A 25829-nucleotide genomic window follows, 5' to 3' on the forward strand; every position below is an offset into this window, starting at 1 on the left:
CCAGGCATCAGAGGATGTCTATAAATTGAATTATTTCAGGATAGTTATCCTAAAGAACTCCATGTAGGGAAACCTGTATTATAGCACGAAAGCACCTTACTCTCATTTATCATAATCCATTTTAAATGTGGATTATGCTCATGCAGAACAGGGCACTCCTATTTTGGAATAATTTTAAATAGGAATACCTCTTGTGCTTTCGGCTCTCACCCTGCATTATCCAAAATAGCTTTGAAGTGTAAACAAGCGTCTAATGTGTCTCTAGTATTTCCATTCCGCTCCCTGACTCCTCCTTCTTCCCTGGCTCTTCCTTTGGGAAGGTCCAGAGCAAAACCAGACCTGCAGAGCCCATCATTTAGGTCTTTGCTTTCACACACTTCATACCAAGGGCCGTTTCCAATCCGATTCCCAATTTAAATGCATCCCTAAGCTTTTGAAGGGAGTATTTAGATGCAAGTTTCTGACTCTGAGCCATCCCCACAAATTATATTGGTACGTAAAATGTTTCCTTTCACGCTTTTCTGAAAAGGAGAAGGGTTTGTATTTCTAACCTCCTGTGGTCTCTTTTGGGACAGTTTGGGTTTTTTCTTTACTATCATCAGCCTATTCTGCAACCTCCAGCCAAAACGGATGGGTACAACTCTGAGAAAGGTCCGATATAACGAGTGCTGTAATGACTCAGACCCATGTCTGCCTGCCTGGTCTCTAGCTGTGACGAGCAAGGGATGTGTAGGGAAGACTGCAAACATGCTCTCTAAAATCATCCCTCTTCCATCGTGTCTGAAGCCATTTACACGTCTGGTTCCGTGAAATGCCACGGCTTCTTACTTGTCTTCTGTTCATTTATTTAAACCTGCTTCCTGGCTATTTCCTTTGGCGTCCTGCCTCTAGTTTTAGTGTCATCATTCCCTGTTCGTACTCTTTTATACCGTTGTTTTCCACACCTCTGCCACAAACTGCTCGTGTCCTTTACAAATGACGCAGCTCTAATCCCTTGGTCTTTCCTTGCACCGAAGTCGGTTCCCACCTGCGATCTCCCTGGCTGCTTTTCTCCATGGCTTTACCAGTTGGGCTGGCCAGATCTGCAAGTGGCAGTCAAGATAGAGGAACACCACGCAAGCGCATGTATGTCGTGCAATATAATCTGTTTTCTGGTTTGTTAATGCTTTTTTAACAGTTCCCATCATTTTGTTTGTATTTCCAACCTCCTGTGAGTACGAGGCGGCTGTTTTCAGAGTCCTATCCTTAATAATGCCACAAACGTAGCAGCTAATTTAGAGCGCTTCATTGCATATAGATTAGTAGGGTTACTTTATCTGCTAATTTATCACTTATTGTCTTGATAGCACGAGGTCCTTCTGCAGCTCTTCACAGACAGGTTTAGATTTGACTATCCTGAGTCGTTCCGAAACACCTGCAAACACATCATTTCACTATTCATCTCCAGCGTCAGCAGAGGCGCCGGCCGGCTCGGCTGCGATGGCTCGCGAGGTCAGGGCATTAACGCCAGCTCCTGTTTGTGACTGCAAGCATCAGCCCAACGTCAGCCGTGAAACTGGAGGATATTCTTTCTTAAAACTACATATTTCAAGATACAACCACAGAGGCAGAAGGATCCTTGTTCACAAAGACGATGGAGGTGCTTTCTTCAAATAAAAAGAGGTTTATTAAGATAACGAGAATGACATTGTGGTGTGGGTGTTGTACATCTATTGCAGCATTAAGAGAAACAACAGCAAGTACAAAATCCTGCGGAACTTCTATAGTCATTATCATCACAGCCTATCTTGTCCATGCTACAGTTTTGTGTATCCAAAACTTCATTCCCATTTCTAATGGCAGGAAATCCAGAGACTTTCATCTTTCAAAAAAAACAAAACCAAAAAAAAGGCAAAACAAAAAAAAACCCAACTCAATTTGATATAAATAACTTGCACTGGACATTTTAAAACTTTCAGATTTTAATTACACATAAATAAATATATACAGATTTAGAACAGTTCAGTTTGGCCTGGTTCAAGTTCTGCTCCTTGTGCTTTATTAATTATTATTAATTTTAGAAACTTGTGTGCTGTTATCTGTAGGTTGTGGAGTTTTAATTAGTCCTGGGTTTAACTTAACCTGCTTTATCCCCAGCTGTGACCCCAGCAGCCGGGAAGGCTCTCCTCGCTGGGTTCCTGCCCTGGGAACCGCCGGTGTGCGGTTTGTTCCTCCCCCGTGGTGCGGCTCAGGGACCCTCAGCCCCAGGGAAAATCCACGTTGAGTCTCGCTTTGAAAACTGTAAACGAAGTCTGAAACTGCTTTAAATCCAAAGCAGTTCTGCTGGCGATTTTTCTCTTGGCGTGGCTCTAGGACTGGGCTGTAGGTGGGAAAATAGGAAGGTTTCCTGGGTGTTTGCCTGTCAAAACCAGCTGATAAATCCAGGTACAGCCAGCGATCCAACTCCCTGCCCTCCGCTGCTTGCGCCTCTGGTTCTTGTACTGTTGAGGCTTTTGCTCTTCCTTCTCGGTTTTTCAGTTGGAACAAATTCCTGGAGCATGTCAGGATTTCACTATGGGTTTTTAAAAAAACAAAATAAAATTGCACATGACTTGGCTTCCTGCATCCACAATTTAAAAAAAAAAAAAAAAAAGGGCAAAACCCAAAAGCCATCAACCTGTCTTATTTTCTCAATCTCACTACGTCCATGAGTTGTTTTCTTCTTAAATTCTTTAAATCTTCTTTTTTTTGTCTTTTCTTTGCTTGCTTTACGAGTTTCATCCCAAGTTCAAACGTAGCAGTTCAGAAAGGGGCGCACTGGGTCGTCTTCCCCCCCCAGCGCTGTTGAGCCTTCCTACCGCGCCCAGGGAAAGCTCCCGGCGGGGAGCCGGAGGGAGACGGCGCGTTATTTCCGATGCTTCACTTCTTTTTCTGACGCTTTGGAGTCTCCGGCCGTGTGCCCGTTCCCTGTGCTGTTCATGAACATTTTATCCAGCCCCTTGAGGGACTCCACCAGGTAGTTCTGGAAGGCTGTGAGCGCTGCGCAGATGGCTGGGCCCCCAAAGCCATGGGTTATCAAGCTGAAATGAGTCAAACAGCTCTGGACACCGGGCTCTAAGATGAGCGAGGGGCGGCTGTTCCCCAGCGGCGAGCGATCCTGGGCTATCAAGTCTGCAAACTCTTTACAAATTTGCCTGAAAGAGAGAGGTTTGTGTTACTATAAATGCTGTTGGGAAGCTGCAGGGACATAGGTGTGTTTGAGGGCTCTTTTCCTGCTGCCTCCCCTCCAGGAGTTTCCAGCCCCAGCCTGGGGAAAGCCCCTGCCTGCAGACTGGGAGCTGGTGCAGCTGCTGCCGCTCCGAAGGGGCAAGCGTGGCAGTGCCGAAATGCTCCCTGGGGTTAGGTTAACCTCTCCCAGCTAGGAGCAAGCCCTTAAATCCGTGCAAATTATTCATCTCGCTGCGCATCTTTCAGATCTGCTTGCGGCGTATGAGACCATCTCTTCCCCGCAGAAGAGTAAGCTTTCAGGGCTGACGCTGCCCTTCCAGGCCGTGGGTGCCTAACGTGGCCGTGGCTCATAGCCATCTGTACTCACTTGGTAGCCAGCAGCATGTTTTTCCTGGTGTGGAGCTCCGTGGGGTCGGAGTGCTGTCGGCACAGGTACTCTGCCGCTGCCTTGGCTGGGAACTCCGTTTCGCACACGTACCCGAAATCCCGAGCAAGGTGAACGGCTTCACCTACGAGCAGGACGGATGAACAAACTGTGTCAACGCCCGTGTGAAAGGGGAGCACTTTCCGTAGCAACTTCAGCCACCTCACTGATGTGGCTTATTTCTGCCTGGACTGGAGCCCTTTCCTTTCCCAGTTGCCACCCACGAGCTCTCTGGGTGACAGAGCTGTTTCTCACTTGGGCACTTCCCTTGCTGCATCTTTCTTTCCCTACTTCTTCCAAAATTTCCTGCTTGGCCTCTCCAAATTAAGCAGGGATTTAAACAGGGGCTGGAGGGTGAAAAAGCGACCTTAGCCCCATGACTGCTAGACAAAACGTGGATGTGAGAAACGGGCAGAAGGAAGGGGTTTACATCTTCCCACAGTGAGCAGGGGCCCTCGGGCTGGACGCGCAGGCAGCGTATCCATCACCCCGTGGAAATGCCCACCCATTGATGGAATTGATCTCTCTCCGGGCGTCCCCGTGGAAATAATCAGAGCTGATGGCGATTGATCATGCCCAAAACCCGAAATCCTGGTCCGGCAGGCAGAGCTAATTTGACTTGCCCCCCTGCTGCTCATACGTATTAAGCCATCCATCCTAATAGCATTAACCTAGATCCCATCACAGTCTCCCCCGCTCCCGGAGCTCATGGCTGTGAAGCCATGTTATGGGGAAAGTGTCTGTGCTTCCCGTGTAACGCTAAGGCTTTCCACTTTATCTCCTCCGCCAAAGAAGGAGCAAATAAGGTAAACCTAGAGAATCGGAACTGCGGTTGTTTGTATGTTAAAAAACAATCAGAAAGTCATAGCTGCTGAAAAACAGTTCTTGTGACAATAAAAAAGGGCTGCGTGACCTCAGGGTGAGACCCGAGGCTGGAGCCAGGATTTGTTTCCTCCATGAGTGTGTGCGAGTGGCTGAATGTTTTAAAGGCAATTTGGATGCTGAGAGGTTTCAGCGGAGGGGACGAGGCGGTCCAGCTTTTGAAAGCGGTGTTAAAGCCACACCGAGGCAGAGCCCGGGGAGGAGAGCGCTCGTGGGGCAGGAGGCCACGGCAGGCAGAGGGGCCGCAGGAGCCTGTCGCAACGCACATCCCTTTCTGAGAGCTTAAGGATGTTTCTGCAGTTGAAATACAGCCCTGCTGCTCCCCTGGGTCCGTGCGGGAGGGCGAGTGCTCGGTCTATGTGGCAAGGGCTCCCAAAGGCAGCTGCGTTTCTACCTGCAGCCCTCGCAGTGCTCCCTGTGCTCCCCCGGACCCCTTCTCCCCCATCTATATGAACGGCTGTGGGTCAGTGTAAGAAAAAGTATATCATTAGCCCTCAAAAAAACACCCAGTGCTTTTTTTTTAAATGAACAGACATTGGGAAGGCAGAGGGGAGAAAACAAATTAAACCAGGACAGCAAATGTCCAAGGAAGAGGGTGCCTGGGGCACAGGGGCACAAGCCAGTTTCTGCGTGCTGAGTAACGGCAATGCAATAGCACCTTCCTCTGGGTGAAACATCTCCCAGTACCATCGCGTTTCTGTGCAGGAGGAAATTATATCCATCGAGCACACATGGCACCGCTCTTTTATTTACTATGAGCTGGTAAGCAGTAACCAAAACATCAGCAGCCACCTGAAATCAAAATGTACATTTCTTCCTTCCTTTCTTTCTTTCCTTCTTTTCTTTCTTTTCTTTTAATGGAAATCAGCCTTTCATTCAGCACGAACCAACTGCCCTCAGTAACAACCTCAGCCTAATGAAGCGGGTCATTTAATTTGCTGGCAACAATGGAGATGATTTTCTATTCAGAAACTGCAGGCAGCTGCCTCCAACACGCTGGGCGCAAACACAATGGATTCCAAAGCTCGAAGGGAGTCGGAGCTGTCATTGCATTTGTTTGCGTCCCGTGTCCTTTTCTCCAAAGACGCAGTGGCGACATCATCATTTCCATAGTGCGAAAAGTAGGAGGGGAGCAAATAAACAAGCGGCTTCAAGCAGGGGCACCTCACGCGTCAGGGCAGGTCGCACGCTGCCTGCCAAGGCTGCGCCGCCCGCAGCACGTTTTCCGTAGCTCAGCCCTTAATGCCACGCTCCGAGGCCTGCTGCTGCTGCAAACTTTACCTCCTGCAAGACCTCAGAGCTGCGCGGCATCTCCTCCATGTCTCACTTCTCCCGTGCTGTCCCAGGGGAGGAGAGCAGGGCTCGGATACGGGGCACCTCCTTCTCATGGGAGGCACGACACGGACCTGAGCGGGGTGATGGAGCCTCGGCAGAACAGGTTGATGCCGTCCGAGGGCGGCACAGTCGGCAGCGCCTGAGTTGTGTCCCAAGCGGGCGCACAGTGCTACAAAACAGCTGCTAAATTCTTGGCAGCTTTATTCAAGCTTTTTTTTTTGTATTTGGTTTCTGTGAACCTGACTAAGCGTTATTAGAACTAGTTCACAGCAGTGAACGGTACGCTTAGATATTGCCGAAAGGAAGCTGGCAGCCCCGTTCAGGCTGTGGATTCCTTTTCCCCATGGGCTATGACTGGTCCCACAGAAATGTCTGAGTTTCGGAAGACAGACGTGCTTGAATCAGCACGGAGACTTACACGGGGATATTTCCAGTCTCAGTCAGTGGTGACCGCTGCATACTTTGTTTTAAGTGTTCTCGTTTGTGGAAAGCTGCAAATGAAGGGTATTGAAGTTTCGGCACTCCCATCCTCCGCGGGAGTGGAGAGCGACTCTTACCTTCCACGAGGGATGTCAGCAGGGTGACGTTGGCAGCTTTGCGCCTTCCTGCAGGCAGGTTTAGTCCAATTTTCTCTAACCTTTCCCTTAAACACCGACCCCCGTTTTTCGATTTTGCTCTGAAAAGAGAAAACAAGGAGAGGAAAAAAATTATAATTAATGTTAAAATAACTATAACTAATCCCAGTTTGAGCTTTTAGGTTTGAAACAAAAGAAGAAAAAGCAATGAAAATGCTATTCCCTGATATAACACAGACCAGTAATTTCTCGTCTCCGTTAATCTGAGAGGTAGGAGCTGGTGCTGAGCACAAAGCTTGCTTCGGTGTTACCCCGCGTCCTTGGGCTGTCCCAGGGCTCCCAGGAGCAGCTTACCTGCGGAGGACCCCGCCGAGGAGAGAGGCGTTGAGACACTCGGGGGGCGAGAGCCGTCTCTGCACCTCCCCGACGGTCACCTTGTACTTGGAGGTGGAGCTGAGAAGAGAGAGGCGGCCAGGCACGGAGCAGAAGACCTCGTTGGGATTCGTCACCCCTCCGATCAGGCCATCTTTGTTCATTGACAGGGTGGGAATGGTGGTGCCGTTGGCCTTCGAGGGGATGGGCACTGGGAGACAAGGAAGGGAGAGAGGAGGCGGTGGCTGAGAGACTCCAGAGCCAGGGAAGCCGCTTGGTGACTCTCCTGGCCGCTTTCTAGCCCCCAGCACCCGTGCCCTGCCATCCGCAGATGTCAGCATGGCTGCCTGGGATATCTCAGTTAGGTTCTTATTTTCCTCAATAAAAGAAGAGAGGTGGGGTGATGAAACTAAACTAAATAAAAAGAAAAAAGAAAAAGGAAGAAGCCTGGACTCTGCTCTCGCCTGCTTTCCCACGCCTCCCAGCTCTCCTGTAATTAAACCCAAGGTTTTGGGCTGGTCTCCTGGAAGGCTAAGGACTGTCCGCAGCATCGCTGTCTGGACCTGTGACCAGCTTCCCCTCCCTGTCTCCTCTGGGCACCCCGTGGAGGTGGGGTGGCAGGGTGAAGCACTGGCCCGTCGCGCTGGCCCGGGTGCCGTTCCTCTCCCGGCTTCGGGATGGGATCGCGGCTGCAGCCCAGCTCTGCCCAGGCACACGGCTGCGTCCCGCCGGACAGGATCAGCAGGGCTGAGCCCTGACCTTCCCACCCTGCGTAAAACCCCGGAGATGCTGGGATGGCCAAGAGCCGTGTTTGCCAGTATGTGCCCACAGGAACCAGTGGAAAGAGCTTCTTTGACTTCAGCTTTGGGATTAGCCCCACAACAAGCCACAGCCCTAAACTTTCATCATCCCTGGCTTAAAAGAAGCTTGAGAAGATCAAACCCAATTAATCCAGCACAGACTTCCTTTTACTTAATGGGCAAAAGTCAGTTAACACAAGAGGTTAGGCAGGCAATGGTGACTGCAGCACCGCATCGGGCCCATGGCATCGCACCCGGGGTGAAATGGGCACGGTTTTCCCATACGTCATTCCAGTAAGAAATGTTTTTAGACGCAATAAAGGTTTATAGGTTAAAACCGTGGCTGAAACTTCTGCCAAATCTCTTTGGCTTTTATGTTCTGAAATTAATAACCAGTTTAATGCTGGAAAAAACAAGTTTTGAAAGAATCCAAAGAGGACTGCAAATGCCATCGCTCCGGATCATTTCAGCCCTGGCATTCTTTGTGGTTCCTGGGTAATGACTGTTCCACAATCCCCATTCAGATGGTTCCTGCAAGTAACGCAGCAACGAATACCAGGGCGAGATGCAGGTTTTATAAAGGAAACACACATGCCCAAAATGAAACAGAAAACCCAGAAATTAATTGGGGAGGGTACGTAGACTGGACCTATTAAGGGGTGCTTACAATCAGCATATTGTAAATACAGCTCAACAACTTGTTAGTTCGGCAATAAAAATGTAGCACATGTTACATAAAAATGGCTAATGTTTTAAGGCTAAAAGATGAATGGAAAGGAGCTAAGGTACATGAAGTTTCCTCTCCGCGTGAAACTTGGACAAAGTCAGGGGACTGAAGGGTGAGAGGCACTGGTGCCCTGCTGGAGTCAGCCACTGCGGTGCTGGCGTTTGCCATGGCTGGAGCTGGTTGAGGGAAGAACCAATATGGGAACATCACCATGCGACGTAGGAAACCAGAGCTATTTCCAGGAAGGGGCAACTTCAAAGCTTGCCTTCCACAGGCCCAGCACAGGTTATATTTGTCTCTAGGGGACACCCTTAAAATCAAAAGTCAGAGCATGTTTTACAAATATCCATACTGCCAAGGGTCCAGGTACCCAGCAGATGTGGGTTCTGCTGCAGCAAGGGCCACCCCCAAACCAGCCACCCCTGGAGAGCTGGTGTTGCTTGTAGTATCAAACACTTTGTCTGTCCACGAAGAGCTCTGCATAACTTATATACTCGCATATTTGTGCATGCCCGAAATCATGCTGTGGCGTGCATGCAAGCCGCATGCGTGGCTGGGGACCTGCGTACACACGAGGGACTGAACAGCCATGCAGGAGAGAGGGGAATCGTGCCTCGCCACACGTGGCCATGAAACATGGCACCTGGGGAGGAGGTAAACCCAGCTGGCACCAGTGTGAGTTAACACCAGAGCCTATGGAAAACCGGGCTGGAGACGGGTCCCACACAGCTCCGGCGTGTTTGCAAATCGCCCCGCGCGCCCCGGCAGCGTGGGGGGACGGGCAGGGCAGGGGGGTGGGAAGGCACGGATGGATGCCGATGCACAGCAGGGTGATGACATGGAGACACCATGACACTTTTGAAACACATACTGGCATTTTTAGGAATGATGCTATTGTCAGAAACAACTCCCCTGGAGAGCTGTAACCCAGAGCCTACCACTGCGAAGGTTAATGCCCAGGGCAGTCGGGTGAGCCCTGCTCCATGCCACAAGCAAACCGTGCAGGCACCGGCACCGGGCACCCGTCACAGAACATGAATATTGGCGTTGCTGTTCTGCCTCGAGGCCCCAGCCGAGGCCAGAGCCCTGTCACATTCGGCACGTGCATGCACGGGACAGAGCCGCCTGTGCCGCGGGGAGCTTGCACCCTCAGCAGCGGGGCACGCAGAGTGCGAAGGGAGAAACAGAACGGGTGGCTGGCCCAGCATCAGCAGGGGCTAGCGGCAGCGCTGGAAACTGAGCCGGTCTCTCGAGTCCTGTAACAGTGCTTCATCCATTAGACAATGTTGCCTCAATACAACAAGAATAAACATAGCCACATTTGCCATTAATTATTAATTATTGATATTTGGCCTCACCTGCTGCTGTTTGCCTGGTCTGATCTGCAGCTTGTTTGCCCATAAACATGCTGCAGGAGGGAGACAAGCTACCATTAAAGCCTGACAGCTTTGTTTCCTTGGCTTTTGGGGAACCAAAATTGTCTCTTGTCATCTGAGTAAACCAAAAGTCCCCCTCGATCTTCAGCTGCTGCTTTCCTGTTCCCGCAAGCAGCAGGTGATCGGAGCACCTGAGCCAGCCTGCAGACAAGAAGGAAGCATGAGACCGTTGCGGGTCGGCACGGCGCGCAGCCGACAGCCCAACGCCCCGGCGCGCGAGCACGCCGACCCCCTGCGTCCGCTGCCGCCACGGGCAGGAGCCGCGGGACCCTTCCAAACCAAGACGGGTGCATGCAGGCGCCTGGCCCCGCTGGGAAGCGCCACGTGCCGCTTCACGCAGCCTCGTGTCGGGGGTTCATCCGAGCTACGGGGCAGAGAAATAAATCGCTGGAGCAGAGACGGGGTTTTCACAACAAGGTTTCTGGGCACCAGGTGCCAAATAGCCACAACGCGAGGGGGAGGCGCTCGGTGCCATCGTGCCCGAGCGGAGGAGCAAGGCATGGACTTGAGCCCCACACAGAGCTTTGCAGCTGGGAATAGAAATGTCACGTCGGTGTCACTGCACTGGTTGCCCCTGCTGAGGTTTCCTGGGTTAGGCCATAGGAGATACCTGCCCTTGGCACGGGGGCAGGACATCACCTTTCCCTCAGCGAGCCAGCTCTAGCCCTGCCCGTCCCCATGGCGGGGACTTGGGCAGGCTCAGCTCCCACTCATGACCGTGGAGGAGAGGGTTTTCAGCAGAAACACACCCCAGAGATGCTCGTTCACGCAGTGACGGGGCGACGCGTACGCAGGCTGACAAGGAAAGGGTTAGATGCCGGTACGCAAAACGCCGGGTGCCCAGATGCTTGGCCCCCTCCCTCCGGGCCCTGCCTGATGAGTGGGACAGGGCTCAGCTGGGTCACCCTGCCCCAGGGAGCTATAAAGGGCAGGAACCAAGCTACATGCCCCTCTGCAGGGCTGTGTTTGGATTGATTCAGTCAAGGGAAGGGGAAGAAGGGGATATTAGGCTTTTAGTGACTGCTCAGAATCCTTTTGGTAAGCATGAGGTCTTTTTCTCTTCTTGTATCCACCTTGGCTATCTGCTCTTACTGTTAGTAGTATTTCCTAATTGGCCCCATGTGAACTCTGCAAGCTCAATGGAGGGTGAGCTGGGGAGCCTGCAGAGCCCTGGGAAAGGCTGTTCCCAAAAGCTGGGAGCTGCAGCCAGACCCACCAGCGCTGGTGGGCTCTGATCCGGAGCCTTATGGCAAAGACACAGCTGTATCTGAGAGAGCGAGAGGGTGAACATCCGTGCCGTGCTGCTGGCTGGGTTGTTTTCAAGCAAGAAATGCTGTGAGTGCTGGGGGCTTTTGAGAAAATGGGCTGCCAAGCAGGTTAGTGTCACCCGGGGAGCCAGGGATGGCAGGAGAGAGCCCAAAGCCCTAGGCATGGTCCTGGCAGGGTGAGTTACTGGAGAGAAGGTAGATGTGTTTACATGGAGGAAAGGAAAAAAAAAATCTTAGTCTGTTCCCTGAAACCTCTCGGTTATTGAGGCTTGGTTGCTGTGCTATGTCCCCTTGAAGTTTGTTTGCTCTTTTCTTTGGCTGCCAGGCTCTCCTGAGAGCTTTTTTTCCCCCCATGGGAGGGCTGCTTAGTTCAGGTTCACCCTGCTACTTCTAATTCAGCAAATCCAAAAGGCCTTGCCTGGCGTTGCTGATATTCAGCTCCTCGCATAGAGGTGAGCTCGGCTGCGGATTGCACAAACTAAAGCCCCGGTGAAGCGTTTTGACCAGGTGAGCCTCCAGTCCTGGGGATGCTGCAGCTGGGCTAGGGAATGGGGGGGGCTGCACAGTGCATGGGTCAGAGGGATCCGATTTGAAAGGGAAAACTGATTTTGAAATAAGGTTATGCTGACAGACCTCAAAGAGCTTCACACCTTGCTAATCCCCAGGCCAGTGCTGGTACAGGATCAGCCACTAAGTCATTAACTTGCTCCCAGGGCCTGTGGGAGCTGGCTCATTATTGCAGCTGGGGAAAATTGAGGCACTGAGCAAGTTAAATGATTTACCAAAGATCAGGTATATGGGCATGATCTGAATGCATGCACTTCTGATCTGTGGGAATGCTTTTCTAAGCAATCTCGGCTTTAGCTATTGCCCAAGCATTAGGCAGTACTGTATAGAAAACTGATTAAGGATGGCCTCTGTTCTTATAACTGGAGACTTTCTTTTTAATGCTGTGAACTAGAGGCGTTTGGCACTGTGTCATCTTGTCTACGATGCTCTTGTATTTTGAAGTCGGCTGCTGCGAAGGGCAGTGTGTCAGTAACGAGCGTATGACAGCTTGCTGAACGTGGGATGGGAAACGACCCTCATTTCTGCTGTGTAACGGCACAGGGAGCGTTTCCACGAGGCTCAGCATCCCGCTGCCGCCTTTACCGTCGCAAGGCAGGTACCGCTCGCAATACGCTATGCGTTTCACGTGCGCATTGAGCAGCGGCGCAAACCCAAGCTTGCAGGCGAGTCGCCTGCCCTGGTGCTGCGCAGCTGGTACACGCGGCTTCGTCTCCCCTTTGAACCCGTGGGGTTTGTGACCACAGAATCATAGAATGCTTTGGGATGGAAGGGACCTTTAAAGGTCAATCTCCCATCAAAGATGCCTTTTTTGTGCCGAGTTGGATCTAGTTTGTCTTTTAAACATACCTTGGGTGTAACTGTCAGATGGTGAAACTCGCACAACTCCATTTGCTGTGGCATGAAAACCCCTGATTCGAAGAGAGCGAGCGAGTGATTTCAAAACGGGTCCAGGTTTCCAAGGACACCAAAGGCTTCATCCCTTGACTCTCCTGAGCTGGCGAGCACCCTGCCTGCCTGCGGTTGTCTCCCCGGGTCCTGCGCAGCCGGCAGCCTGGAGGCAGCGGCGAGCCCGCAGGCTGGGACGGCTGCAGCCGGCTCCCTGCTCTGTCGGGGAGCTGTTTTATGATGCTGGGCAGGTCACCTCCCCAGTTTGGGCTTGACTGTCTCCAGCAACAAAATGGAGATAATATCTACCTGGGGGGAATGCTGTGGTACCCAATTAAAACTTGCCAAGTGATCCCTGGGTGAAAGATTTCTCCAGGTTAAAGTCCCTGGGTGGTAAATGTAGCCAGAAGGAGTTGGTCCAGCGCCTAAGCACGGGATGTGATGATGCTCCTTAGAGAGGCGGAAAGGCAATCCCCATGAGTGCGAGGTCCTGATACCTCCAGCGATGCCGCAGGTGTGATGGGATGCCACAGCCTTGTTTCTGTCAGGGTTTTCAGGGCAGCAGGGTGAAAGAGAAGAAACCACTGAACTGATCGCTCAGTTGTGAATCTGGTGGCTGGAGTAAGGAGCCTTGTGGCTTCAAGGTGTCCCAAGATAAAGCACAAAGTTTCTGACGCATTTGTTCTGGTTTGCAGAGGTGGGTCCATCAGCTTTTCAGTTCCAGGTACAAAGAAGAAGGAGCAAAAGAAACCCGTTCTTCAAAGGCTTTTACCCAGGGAGCTGGAAAGCCTCGGAAAATTTCCTGCTTTTCCTTGACGAGTTTCAGCAGGGAGCGATCCGCAGCCCTGTGCTCGGCTGCCTCACCGTCCCTCTCCCACGTGGTCCGGGACGGACGATGCTCCTGCGCTCCCTCGCCTTCCTCGTCTGCGTTCACAAACATTTGTGTCTGAAATTACCACTAAGATTCCTGGAAACGGCCACTGTTACGTGTAAATATTCAGCGCAAAAGGCGCCTCTGCAGCCCGGGCTCAGGCTCTGCGTGTGGGTGCTGCCGGGAGCTGCGGGATCACGGTGCCCGTGCTCGGGGGCTGACTGCACACCATCAACTTTGGGTTTTGGGTTTTTTTTAAGGGAAAAGAGATTTTTACCTACAAAAAGAAAAAGATGAAGTACTGACTCATTTCCATATGAGAAATGTGCTACCTGCTTGCAAAATGATTTGTAAGCAGGAAAATTTGTGGTATTTGGAAACTGAATTGCTTATCGTGGTGTTATTTGTTCAGTTCCATTTCCAGCTGGAGCTTGGGGTGCTGCGAGGGGGAAAAACAAGTCCAGAGGGAACATGCAAATCGCTGCCTGTCTTACAAGTCTGTTTTCTTCTCTCCTTAGATACACTACAGGTAAATCTTCCTCCTCAGCAGCGCCGAATCCCTGGATATTGGAGCTTTTGTTGCAACATCTCTTTCAAAAGTGGGAGTGTGCTACAGCTTAGATGGCATTTTAAAGAGGTGTTGGTTAATCCTTTTAGGCGACTACCCGGGACAAAGCAATCTCTCATCTTCAGGCACAGTGCTGTCTCCAGCCACCCCAAAAGCATCTCAGCCCCCTGGTCCCTCTCCAGGGCCACGCGTCGCTCAGCTTGGCCATGTCAGGCATCGCTGCAAATCCAGGGCAGCCCAAAAAAAGGCTGCAAAAAGGACGCCTGCACACCTATTTTGGCCATTCCTCTCTGCAGCTGCTGAGGTTTGCGTCCATGATATTGCAGGTCCAGTGACACCAGCCCTGAGCCCCCCGGGTTTTGCTCCCCGCAGCAGCTGCCGTGCTCCTGCAGCTCCGGGCAGGCAGCGCTGGGAAGCTTTGGCTGATGGATGTTTGTGCGTAGCCCCTGATGAAAGGTGCTCCAGAAAGGTGAGGGATTACTGCTGTCTTTCAGGGAGAGCTTTCAGTAAATTAATCTAACCTTCGTTTGAATGTCTCTGATGTAAATTATAAGACGGAGATACATATATAAAGAAATATCTTCATGTGGGTGTGAGCCAGAGGCAACTGCTCCTACCGCCCCTTTACAAGCCCTTTTTCACCGAGGAGGTGCTGCAGAGTTCAGCTGCTTCAATTTCCTGGTGTTTCAGCAGAGAGGTATTTACTGACGGTCCAGGGAAGGAGGTCAGTGCCATCAGCCATATTTCAAACCCACAGTCTGTAATTATCCTTTCTTCCCAGAGGGGATTATACAGGTATTTTCTTTATCTTGAATGCTCAACCTGAACCAAGTCCCCATGTCAAAGAGCCTCTCTAGGAAACGCTGTAATCGGCTCGAAGGCCTTTTCAAATGGAAGGATGGAAAGAATCTTGTGTTTATCTCTGGGCTTTCCAGATTGCTGAGTCCTGATAGGGAAATGGATCTCGGACCCTCAGAAGAAGAGAGGGAGCAAGGATACAACTCAGCGGCCTCAAACTATTCCCATGAGAAAGCTAATCAGGAGAGGTCCCATGCCTATGCAAAGCTCCCATACTTAACATTCTGTTTCCAATGCAAATCAATACATTAGGTTACGAACTAAACTTTAAGGTGCCATGGGATATTAATTGCATTTTTCTTGTGTGCCTCTGTTTTACCCAGCGAAGTACCCGTTGTGTGTCACTGCAGGTCTCTGCTCCTGGGCAGCTTCAGGCCGGGTCGATGGGGCAGGAAGGTTCAGCCTCCGCGACACCGGCAGATACGACGTCTCGCTTACGGACGGTACCTTCTTAGTACATTGTGTCTTGATAGGAATGGCCAATCAATATAATAACAAAATTTACTCAGACCTTTGAAAAGCACCCTGTGCTCCTTCAGCACTGGGAAGGGGATTAGTAAGCAGTTTTGCAATTAATAATTTCAGCTAATGCACTTCCCTGCTTTACCATTTGGGAATGACTCTGCCTCAAATGTGCTGCTTGCTCAGGATATTTTGTGAATTTTTTGGAAACTGCTCACATATGATTTGTTGTGAGTTCCCAGACGTTTCCCTGCCATACTTCATTTTATGGATTGAGCCGTGCTGTCCGGGAAGCCTCTGATGTAGCAGCCTGAGCAGCAACCTCAGGAACACCCTGCTGGAAAGCAGCAACTAGTAATGATTAAAGTGTCCTCCTAATGAGCGAAACCCGAGTGCTCGAGCCTTTTTACAAAATCAATGAAAAAGGATTTGGATTCTGCTTTTGAATATCAAAGTGTATTTGCAGTTATTTACTGCACGTGGGTTTTGCTATTTGCTGAAAGAGGGGCTCTGATACGGCGGTGCCCCGTCCCCTCCCCTAACGCTGCGCTTCTCGCTTGTACCTTCGCGACTCCATTTGAAAAGCCAGCTTAGTGCAGTAATTCAGATTATTTCAATCCCCCGATTGAAAATTATTTTTTTTCTGAATCTGTAGCGAATTCCTTTCATATCTACATTACAAAAATAACAACTATTTAAAATTCAGTTCAATTACTAACGGCTCTGGACGGACCTATGTAGCTCTGCCTCTGTTTGTAAAGAATTTGTTTCGCAGCACAAAACGTGCAGGTGTCGGGAAGGCAAGAAACCGCAATGGGAGGCTGGAGAGCCCGAGGATTTAAGCCAGAGGAACTGGAAAGCTGCACTGCTCCGTGCTGATGCCAGGGAAAGTCTCTCATCCGATGTCACCCCCCAGCCCGGTTCAGCCGTGCCGCACGGCAGCGAGTGCTCCCGGACTCGCGCACGCTCCACGGCTCTGCCCTGTAGCATTAACCATCACAGGTTTATTCATTTAGCAGCACAAACTCCCATTACATTTTGGCAACCAGTCTACGGGATCTTTGTGTTTAAACAGTATAATCCATTTTACAGTAACGTGCTTGAGAGGTTTTCCCTGTATTCCCTATAGAAGCGCCTGAATTTGTGTGGCTTGGATCTACGTAATCTAAAAAGGGAGAACAAAGATGCAGTGTCTCTTGCGAGCGGCGGCAGATCCTATGTAAGCCACGGTAATGTTGCTATCAATTTGTTAAAATGTATTTAGATTATTGAAGGGCAAAAGACCCTTCAGCAAAGATTAGACATGAATAATAATAGAGAAATACTTCTCTTCATATAGAACTTGCTGCCAATCCGCAGAGCATGCGGGAGGGTTTCGATCTGAGCCTCAGACCGCAGCAATGTAAATCTCGGTTCACCTGTCATTCTGGAGTCGCCGGCTCGCCCGGGGATCGCTCTGGGGAGAGGCACTGCTCGCCCACTCTCACAGCGAAAATGCTTTTACTTTTCCTTGCTCGGAAGATGCCCTGGGTTTCCGATGCCTGTGCATTGGCGGGATGTCCGGCAAAGCAGACGTGTTGCAGCCTGCTCAGCACCGTGCCCTGGCCAGGATGCGTGTCCCAGCCCGGGCTGCCAGGACACACACTGGGAAACCCCTCTGCAGCAGCCGGTACCTGCCACGGTACTGGGGAAGGTGCAATGTCCATGTCTTTCTAGGGGAAAAACTCTGACCAGCCACAGAAATAGCATGGGGAGAATCCAGCTGGCTGTGCGGGAGCATGTGGGTGACTGGGGCAGCTCTTGCAGTGTCTACAAACCCTCTGATGATCTTTCTTCAGTGACTGCCCCCGTCTCTTGCTAGCTTGGATCTTGTGCTTGAAGCCACCCTGAAAGCCCTTGGTCAGATCCTCTGCTCCCACCTCACCCTCCCCGGGACTGCAGCATGGGCCTATCTCGGGGCTCCCGGGGACGCGCCGTCCCCGTGCAGCCACCTCCTCCCTGGGGACACCGCTTGCTCCCCGGGACCTGTCCGACCAGTCCAGAGGGAATAGGGCCTGACCCAATCCCTCCTTCCCTGGCGCCTCGGCACTTGGGTGACTGATGCCAGATAAATGCCTGAGATAGAGGGTGGGGAGACTCGGCCTGGCTGGAATCCCAAGCACGCGCTGCAGAAGATGCGACGGCTTTTTAGGCTGCAAAGATGAACCTGCTTGCAGCTTTTCTCATCCCGCTCCTGAGCTGCGGGCACACCGTGTTCTGGGGTATTTAATTGCAGTGGGTAGTTTGGGCTCATTTCTAGCAATTCTTTCCGGCTCCCTTGTGCTTCTCTGCTCTTCTCCACCAAGCCACAACACTTAACCTCTCTCCGAACCAAAGGCGATACCCAGGTATGGCAGAGCTGGGTGTGGGATAGGGCATGGAGACGAGAGCTGAGCATGCAGCAGCTCCAAGCATTATATCCACATTTGCTAATTAGTTCCTCCATTAAGAATTAAAATAAACAAACAAATGGAAGGACAGCAAGAATGAGTAATTCCCTAGGATCACACAGGAAAGGGTGGGATGGTTTAGTGGTTAGGGTGCTAGTCTAGGACTTCAGAGAACCTTGTTTAGGCTCTTCAAATAATTAAGACAGATTGCAAACATTTTTTTTTCTGAGATCATGTATCTTGGACTATTACTAAACAGGGAGGAATGGTCTACATTTGCCTCTGCTCTGCTGCAGATTTGCTGTGACCCTGGGCTGGAGGCACACGAATGTGTCCTCGTGGGTCTGCCCGTGTCCACGCTGCCGTGGGTCGGTGGCCTGCGAGGCACGTGCCTGACGCGTGGCACCGACTGCAAAACGAAGATCTCTGTGCCACCTCCTTCACGGGGCTGGTGTGGGGACAAGCACCGAGGGGTGTGTGTCACCCGGCTGAGGCCGCTTGTGCTGGCCCTGCTGCTAGCCCACAAGTGGACAGAGCAGTCCCCATGGGAGCCAGGGCTGTGGCAGAGACCCACTGCCCGGGAGGGTGGGAGCACATGCTGTGCTCTTCCCCAAAAGCCTTCGTGCCTTTACACAGTGCTTCAAATGATGGAGGGAGTACGTGGGGTGATGGGGTGGCCGGGGACAGCCAGCCCCTGCTGACCCCTTCGCCCGTGAGCGTGCATGGCTGCAGCCCTGCCTGCCCCAGCGAGCAGGGTCTGCAGCGGCCGAACACTGGCCAAACCACCGAGCTGCAAAAACAGAAATCAAGAAATGAAGGAAGAGCTGCTGCAGAGCCAGCCCAGTGTGCCCGTGGTGCCTCGCTCCGCGCGGTGCCTCGCTCCGCGCGGTGCCTCGCTCCGTGCCGTCCCGGGGAGCGGCCTCACCTGGGGTCCGGCTCCTGGAGGAGAAGCACTGTTGCTTTGACTCACAAGCCACATGCCAAAAAGCAACCCAAGCTGGCTTTTCTGAACCTACCCTTTAAGAACTGCTCTTCACTCCTAACAAAGAAAAAAATTCATTTAAAAACATCTAATTAAACACTAAGTCATGACAAGGTACATGAAACTTGGAGATAAGACATGCCTGGGAGGCACTGGGGAGGTTGAGACAAAGCCCAGCGCCTTCACCAGTACCCGCGTGTGTTATCTCACATGAACACACACCTGGTTTTATCCTGGTGCAATTAAAGGACATTAAAAATATAATTTTAATGGAGGAATGGTGATCTGGATGCAGTTCAGAGTAAAAACTTTCTTTTAAGTTCCCCTGTTTGATTAGTAGGTGTTCCTGCCACGCACGCATGTGTGCACGAGGGAGAAGCGCCCGGCTCGAGAGGTGTGACTGTGTTTTGGTGAACGCTGTATCTCGTGGTGTGTGCGAGGGCTTGTCTAAACTTTAAAGCCTTTGTGAGCAGCGCTAAGGCAGCAAAGCCTCCAGTCAAGACCTGGCTTGTCCCAGGTGAGCCCCTTTTCCCACTCAAGCAAAGTACCGCAGCAGATAAAGCTGCAGAAAGCCGGGAGGGCTCTGCCAGCAGAGCTCAGCACCCTGCATCTGACTGGAGGCCAAGCACCTCCACCCACGTCCACGGACATCTTATAAAAGACGTGTCTTTGCAGCCCCGGGTGTTTTACAGGATGACCTCATTTATTACCTTGCTCGTCACAGGAAATGATGTTTATCTAATCTACCGTTCTTTCAGGAGTTTTTTTTCTCCTGCCACATCTGGCTTCACGCAGCGTTTCGTACAGCTCAGTCCCTCTCTGTGCTGAAACGAAGGAGAAATGGCACGGCTGCTGCCACGCCGGCCCCACCGGCAGCCCCGCGCGCGAAGCCTGCGGGGAGATTTTGCATCAAAACCTGGAGCTCGCATGCGGTGGCGAGTGGATCTAAGGATCTCGGTCTTAATCTCCCTCCTCTGCTGCATTCTTTAGTAGTGACAGCTACTTCTTGCAATATTTCTAAATGTGGGCTCGGAGCACTCGGAGACGCAGCTTTCCGTCCGTCTGTCCAGCATCCAGCCAAACAGGTCCACATTCCTGAGCAGAAACGCTAGCGCTACCACTCCGGAGCGGCTGAAAAGCCTCGGATGGAAATTGAAACAAGTCACAAACACGAAGGAGAGCGCAGCGGCCGCATCCTGCTGCCTCAACGTGGAGCCACGGGTGTTCAGTCACCGTTCATGCGTTCATGCGCCCTCCGTGCCCGGGTGCCAGCGCGAGCACACGCTGGCTGCACCCTGCTCCGTCCGTACTCCGGGTTGTAAAATGCTGCAGCCCAAACGCTTGCCCGCGAGCGGGGTGCGCAGGCCCCTGCGGCTCTCCCCGCTCCCGCTGCTCGCAGGGCCCCGTCTCGCCCCGGCCCACTGCCGGCAGGACCCCGGGCTGCCCCCGCACCCCGGCATGCCCCCAGGTGCCAGGGAAAGAGATTTATATTTTTCTCTGCAATAAAAAGGCTCTATCAGAAGCTTTCTGCTCATCCTGAAAGGATGTCAAAGCCATAAAACCCCTTCTTATTTTATGACCAAGCTACAGGATTTTTTGCTACTGAGTGCAATGGCATAATGCTTGATTTCAGGAACAGAAAATCTCCCTCTCCTTGCCCAGCCGCACCAGGAGCGACGGCTGCTCGGGGCTCGCTGGGTCTCCGGTGTTTGGCTGGGGGTTTCACGTCCCGCCATGAGTAGCTGTCCCGGGCGTCTGAACGCCAGGGCAGCAGGTGAACAGAGCAGAAAATGCCTGTAGCTTCTGTAGCCTAAAGCAGCCAGAGCCAAACTTTTTCAGAGTTAATTTTACTGTTTTCAAGTCCAATATCTTCCCGGTCTTATATAAATGCTTGGGAGGAAAAAGGAAAAAAAAAAAAAGCCGAAACCAATAAAACAACAACAAAAAAGACAGAGAAAAGCATTTCTGAAATACTTTTGAAAAAGAGAACGAACAAGCATGTATACAAAAGATATTCAAAAAAGCTCTGCTGCCCTATCCGAGATTTTATCCATTTAATTCCCAAACTAAATATATCCCCTATTTGTCACGCCAGTATGGGGGGAAGCTCGTCCTCCGTTTTTCAGTCCTGTTCACAGCTCTCCGTGCTGGAAGTGAGATCCCAGCTCTGCCCCCGCCACGCACAGCACCCCCACACCGAACCGGCCCCGCACCCTGGCTTTTCCCCGGGGACCCCGCACCTCGGGCCTGGGGGATCTCTGCGGGAACAACGAACCGGAGCCAGTCCCGGGAGCCATCGTAAAAAATGGAGTTTTAAACGTGTGTTTTCAGCCCGGCTCTGCGGGACCCGGCTCCCCCCGCCTGGCGATGCGGGAGCCGCGCAGCCATGGCCGGGGCTGCGGGACGGGGACCCCGGAGCCGCCCCCCGAGCCCCTGCCGAGGCGAAATCCCCCCCTTTCTCCTCTCCCTCCACCGCTTGCTAAATTTGAGGCCACCTGCAGCAAAGGGGGACGGAGCGCTGCGGGCTCGGGGTGTATCGGGGTGCTGCATCCCTCAGATCTCCAAAAAAAACCCCAAAAATCCCCTGTAATGATATTAACTGCTAAAACCGTTGCAGTTTATTTAAGAAGGAAAGGGGGGAAAAAAGCAAACGCGCAGCCAGGGAGGCTCCGGCACCGCGCTCCGGGGCTCCGGGCCGCTCCTTCCCCCGCAACCCCCGCGCCCGCTGCCGGGGCCCGATCGTGCCGGGGGGGACACACGCACGGGGACATCTGCAATGACAGCCCCCCCCGCCGTGGGGACGGGCCCCGGAGCCCCCGGGGGCCGGGAGGGGCCGGGCTGCGGGCGCTCCCCTCCCCGTTCCTGCTGGTTTTGTCCCTGCGCCTGCCAGCGCCGGAGTTAGAAAGTGGCTTCAGGGACTCGGGGCAGGTGATTAATATTTTGTTGAACCGGGACAACAGTATCTCGGCAACTAATTAAGGACAGATTTATCTGTTTTCGCATGCACAGATTTATATCAGGTTTCTGTCCGAGGGCCATACCGCCGGGAATTCAGGGATCAATCATCCCCGGTGCGGTACCGGAGACCTCGGCGCGGTTTACGACAAAATTCTGCGTTTTAACGTTTACCCCCGCTCCCCGCGGAGAGCGGGGCCCCGAGAGACCCCGCTGCCCATCCGCACACCCCCTCGCCTTCGCTGCCTGCCTGGAAACCGCTGCGGATTTGTCTCTGATATTTTTAATTTTCTTATTTTTTTTTCCCCGAGGGTGGAATTCATCCCGGCCGCGGGGGCCGGGGCTTCGCCTTGGGCTCCCCTCGTTGTGGCTCGGGGAGTCAGCTCAGAGCCAACGAAACAGAAACGACCCCGTATTAGAGATTAAAAATTTTAAATAAATCAGGGTGCAGAATAATGAATTCGCCCGGTTGGAGGGGAGGGCAGCGGCGTTTGCCGCTCCCGCCCGCGGCGCTGCCCCCGGCGCCGAGCGAAGCCCCCGGCTGCCCGGGGCGCCGCACACCGTCAGCCGCCGCTCCCGGCTCCGGTCCCGGTCCCCGGGGGGGTGACCGGCTGCCCGGGCTGCGGCGGGATCGGGGGACCCCCCCCCCCTCAAGGCTGCAGCTTCCATAATTCCCCAGTTTTTAATTTTGAGCTCAAATCGCTCGATTTGGGGCATCGCTCCCAGGGCCGCCCCGCAGGGAGGGGGGAGCGCGGCCACCGAAATAGGGATGAAGGGGGATCCGGACGCCGCCGGAGCCCGGCCCCAGCCCCGGGCAGCGGTGCAGGTCTGCTCCCGGGACGGAGCCGCGGCCCCCGGTGCTGCCGCCGCCCGCAGCCGCCTGGGGGTCCCCCGCTCCGGCTCCGCTACGAGAAACCAGCCCCCCGGAGCCTCCGTCCCCCCCGAACACAGCTTTTGCTTTGGATTTAGCGATTTCTCCGGCTGCTCCAGCAAACTGGGGGCTTTGAGCTCCCGAGCAGAGACGGGGACAGCCCGGCAGCGCATCGCCCTCACGGCTGCGGGCGGAACCCGGTTATTCTCCAAAACACACTTTGCATCTTTATGCCAAACACAGCAGGGAAAAAATAAGAGAACCGGAGTGGGAAGAGCAAGTGTCCGTAGGCACAGGGGCTGCAGGCGCCCTGCACCCACAGGCCCCGCTTTTCCGCCAGGATTATTTGGTTATTTTCTTTTTTTCCCGAAAGAGAGACCAGAGGATCTGCAGGCACAAGTCTGGCACTAAACAACAACAAATCCTCCCGGCGAGAGACGAACATTTCTAAGTAATGGCGTGCTTTGCAGAAAGGAGTGGGGGGGGGAAAAAAAAAACCAACCCAAACCACTGTAACTTCAGCCGAATTTCCAGACAAATATTCTCGTTGCAGGGAGTTTTCCGAAGGCACCCGGAGCGCTGGGGCACACCCGAACCAGCGAGCGCACGGCCGGCTCCTGCCTCACCAGAGCGCACCCGCGGCTTGTTGCACCCATTTCTCATGCAAGGATATTTAATGAAATGCCTCTCGTGTGTGCTAATTAAAGCTAAAATAATTACGGTCATTAATGCTCCACAGAAACGCCGCGTGTAATGAAGCTGTGTTCTTAGAGTAACAATTTTCATGGAAAGGGGCTGTAACGCACCGTGAACGCGGCTCCCCCCGTGTAACGCCGGTGTCGGCGGGGAAAGAGCCGCACGATCGGGATATTTTTTCTCGGATTGCCGGGGCTGGGCAATTACCGGGGGGTTCGGCTGCGGCCGGGCAGTGGGAAAGGTCCCCCGAGCCGGCGGGCCGGTACGGGAGCGGGAGCGGGAGCGGGACCAGGAGCGGAGCTCGCTGCAGCCCCGGACGCCGCTAATGCCTAAACCCTCCCGGTTACAGCGGCGTTTTGCCCGGGCCCAGGCCGGCCGGAGCCACCCCCCCTGCCCCCGGGGTGCTCGGCGTTTCACCCAGCAGCCCCGCGCCCCGCCGGGCTGCGGGCACCGGGGCTGCCCGCCGTACCCCCCGCCTTAAACCCCCGCCTTAAACCCCCGCCGAACCCGCGGTTTCGTTTGCCCGCCTCCGTTGGAGACCGTACCACGGAGCAGCAGTCAAACACGTCCTTTCCATCCACGTATTTTTGTGAAAAATCACGGGGAGAAGCCGAGAGCAGCGCCCGAATATTGCACACGCGTTATCGCCCCGAGCCGCCGCGGAAATCGCTGCCGTCCCCCCGCTCCAGCAATGCCCGGCTGAAGTTTTTATTAGAAAAATATTTCACGGAGTTGAAGCTGTTTTAACCACGGGGCTTTGTTTGGAAGCAGAGGGGCTGCGTAGCAGGTCGGGGAGAATCGGCAGTAAATTAGGCGAGGCGGTGGGAGACACCGGGGGCCGTGCGGGGCCCCTGCCCGCAGCCCCGCTTCCCCGCCGCGGCCCCGGGGGGGAGCGGCTGGCCTCCGCGCCGCTCCCCGCGGCAAAGCCCCGTTTCTGGAGCCGCAGACGGGGGGTACCCGCAGGCCCGGCTTGCTGCCGAGGCGGGGGGCGAGCGGCGGGCCGGGGGCGGCCACCGGGGCTCTGCGGGATGCTCCCCGGCCGCGGGGACGGGCAGCGCCGGTTCCTCCTCGCCCCCGTTAAACGCGTCTTTCCCCCCGGTACGAGCCCCGCCGTGGCCCAGCGCTTTCCCCGCCCGAGGCGGTGCGGAGCGGTGCCCGGCCCGGGCTGCTTCCCCCGCCGGCGGGCGCAGGGCTCCGGCCCGGGGCGGCGGGACCGGGAGCACCGGGAACCGCCACCGATCCCCGCCGGGGCATCCCCGGGGCTTCCCACGCAAACCGCCCGCGGCCGCCGGCGGGGTGGGCCCCCGGGGCTCCCCGATGGCCGGGTCCGCCCGTCCGGGCCCCTCGGGCCCCGGTACCGGGAAAGAGCGGCGGCCCCGGTACCGCCCGAGGGAGCCCAGCGGGCCGGGGGCGGACGGACGCGCTGGCCCGCCGGGACCCGCCGCTTTCGTTTCAGCCCCGCCGGGGACAGCGGCGAGCCCTTCCCGACGGGAGGGGAGCGGCCCCGCGGGACGGCTGTCGCGGGGAGAACCCGACGCGGGGGGAGCCCCGAGGGCAGGAGCGGGGCGCGGAGCCCGGCCGGGTGCCGCGTCCCGCGGTGCCGCCGCGCTCTTACCTTTCTTGATCACGGACTGATCGAGCAGATTCATCCCGCCGTCGTCCACGGCCTGAAAGCACCGAAGGCAGAGCCGTCAGCCGGCGGCTCCCGCTGCGGACGGGCACCGGCCGCTCGGGGCGTGGGGGCCCGGGTCCGCCCGCTGCCCCCGGCCAGGAGGAATCGTTCGGGCACGGACGAGCCCCGTTAACGGGGCTCCCGGCCCGGGGGCGCTCCTTGCCCCGGGGGGTACGGACGCCGCGGGGCCCGACCCGTCCCGACCGGGCTCCCCCTCCCCCCCCGCTCCGGGCGCACAGGCGGCGGCGGGATCGGTCCCCGCCGTGTCCCCCCCCGTCCCCGCGGGCACCCCCGGCCTCCCTCCGTCCCCCGGTACCTGGATGTCCTCGATGCCGTGGTGGCCGAGGCCGTGGAGGCCCAGCGGGCCGTCGGCGAGGCCGTGGCCGCCGTCGGGCAGCCCGTGGAGCAGGCGGGGCACGGCGGGGTATTCGCGGCGGGGGTCGAGGCCCAGGGCCCGGTGGGTCTGCGAGAGCAGCCCCGCCTCGTCCTGCCGGCCGCGCTGCGGGGGCCAGGCGGGCTGCTGGTGCTGGTGCAGGGGGCTGAGCGCCGCGTACGGGTCCCCCAGGTGCGGGTAGCCGGGCTCCTGGCCCTGCGGGTAGGGCAGCGGCGGCTGCGGGTACGGCGGGGGGAAGTAGGGCGGCTGGAAGTCGGCGGCGGGCGTGTGGCAGAGCGGCGGGGCCGAGCCGTAGGGCGCCTGGTTGAGCGCGGGCAGCTGCGGCAGGCGGGCCCCGGCCGGCGCCCCGGGCAGCCCCTCGGCGCGGTCCTGCGGCGGCGGAGACAGCGGGGGTGAGGCGGGAGCGGACCCCCCCCGAACCCCCGTCCCGGCCCCGTCGCGTCCCGCCCCGCCCGCGCCCCGGCCCGCACTCACCATGCCCGGGTAGCTGTGCACCAGCATCTGTGCGGGCCCGCGGCGAGCCCCGGGCGGGCCGGGCCCCGGGGGTGCCCCCGTCTCCGCCCCTCTATCCCGCCGGAGCGGCGTCTCCC

At 55.0% G+C, this 25829-nt stretch overlaps 1 protein-coding gene and 1 long non-coding RNA gene across 5 annotated transcripts; one reads left to right on the forward strand and one right to left on the reverse strand.

The window, feature by feature from the left end:
- TFAP2E (transcription factor AP-2 epsilon) lies at positions 1 to 25829 on the reverse strand. Of its 2 annotated transcripts, XM_087761051.1 has the most exons (8): positions 25714 to 25829; positions 25162 to 25608; positions 24789 to 24840; positions 9681 to 9899; positions 6778 to 7006; positions 6406 to 6524; positions 3575 to 3716; positions 2866 to 3173 (listed from the first exon to the last, which is right to left on the reverse strand). In XM_087761051.1, exons 1-8 carry the CDS (start codon positions 25738 to 25740, stop codon positions 2885 to 2887), a joined length of 1524 nt encoding a protein of 507 aa, XP_087617177.1. In that variant the 5' UTR covers positions 25741 to 25829; the 3' UTR covers positions 2866 to 2884. The 2 variants fall into 2 exon arrangements, with proteins under 2 accessions (XP_087617178.1, XP_087617177.1); XM_087761052.1 differs by lacking the exon at positions 9681 to 9899 and having other exon boundaries at positions 1 to 3173.
- LOC148055383 (uncharacterized) lies at positions 10724 to 17520 on the forward strand. Of its 3 annotated transcripts, none has more exons than XR_015705505.1 (6): positions 10728 to 10796; positions 11352 to 11533; positions 13765 to 14389; positions 15129 to 15221; positions 16370 to 16469; positions 16580 to 17520. It is a non-coding gene; the product is annotated as an uncharacterized LOC148055383 (long non-coding RNA). The 3 variants fall into 3 exon arrangements; XR_015705506.1 differs by having other exon boundaries at positions 13765 to 13881; XR_015705507.1 differs by lacking the exon at positions 11352 to 11533 and having other exon boundaries at positions 10724 to 10796; positions 13871 to 14389.

This window comes from Nipponia nippon, unplaced genomic scaffold, assembly GCF_047370975.1.
Source record: "Nipponia nippon isolate SJK-2023a ecotype South Korea unplaced genomic scaffold, ASM4737097v1 scaffold_23, whole genome shotgun sequence".
Lineage (NCBI taxonomy): Eukaryota > Metazoa > Chordata > Aves > Pelecaniformes > Threskiornithidae > Nipponia > Nipponia nippon.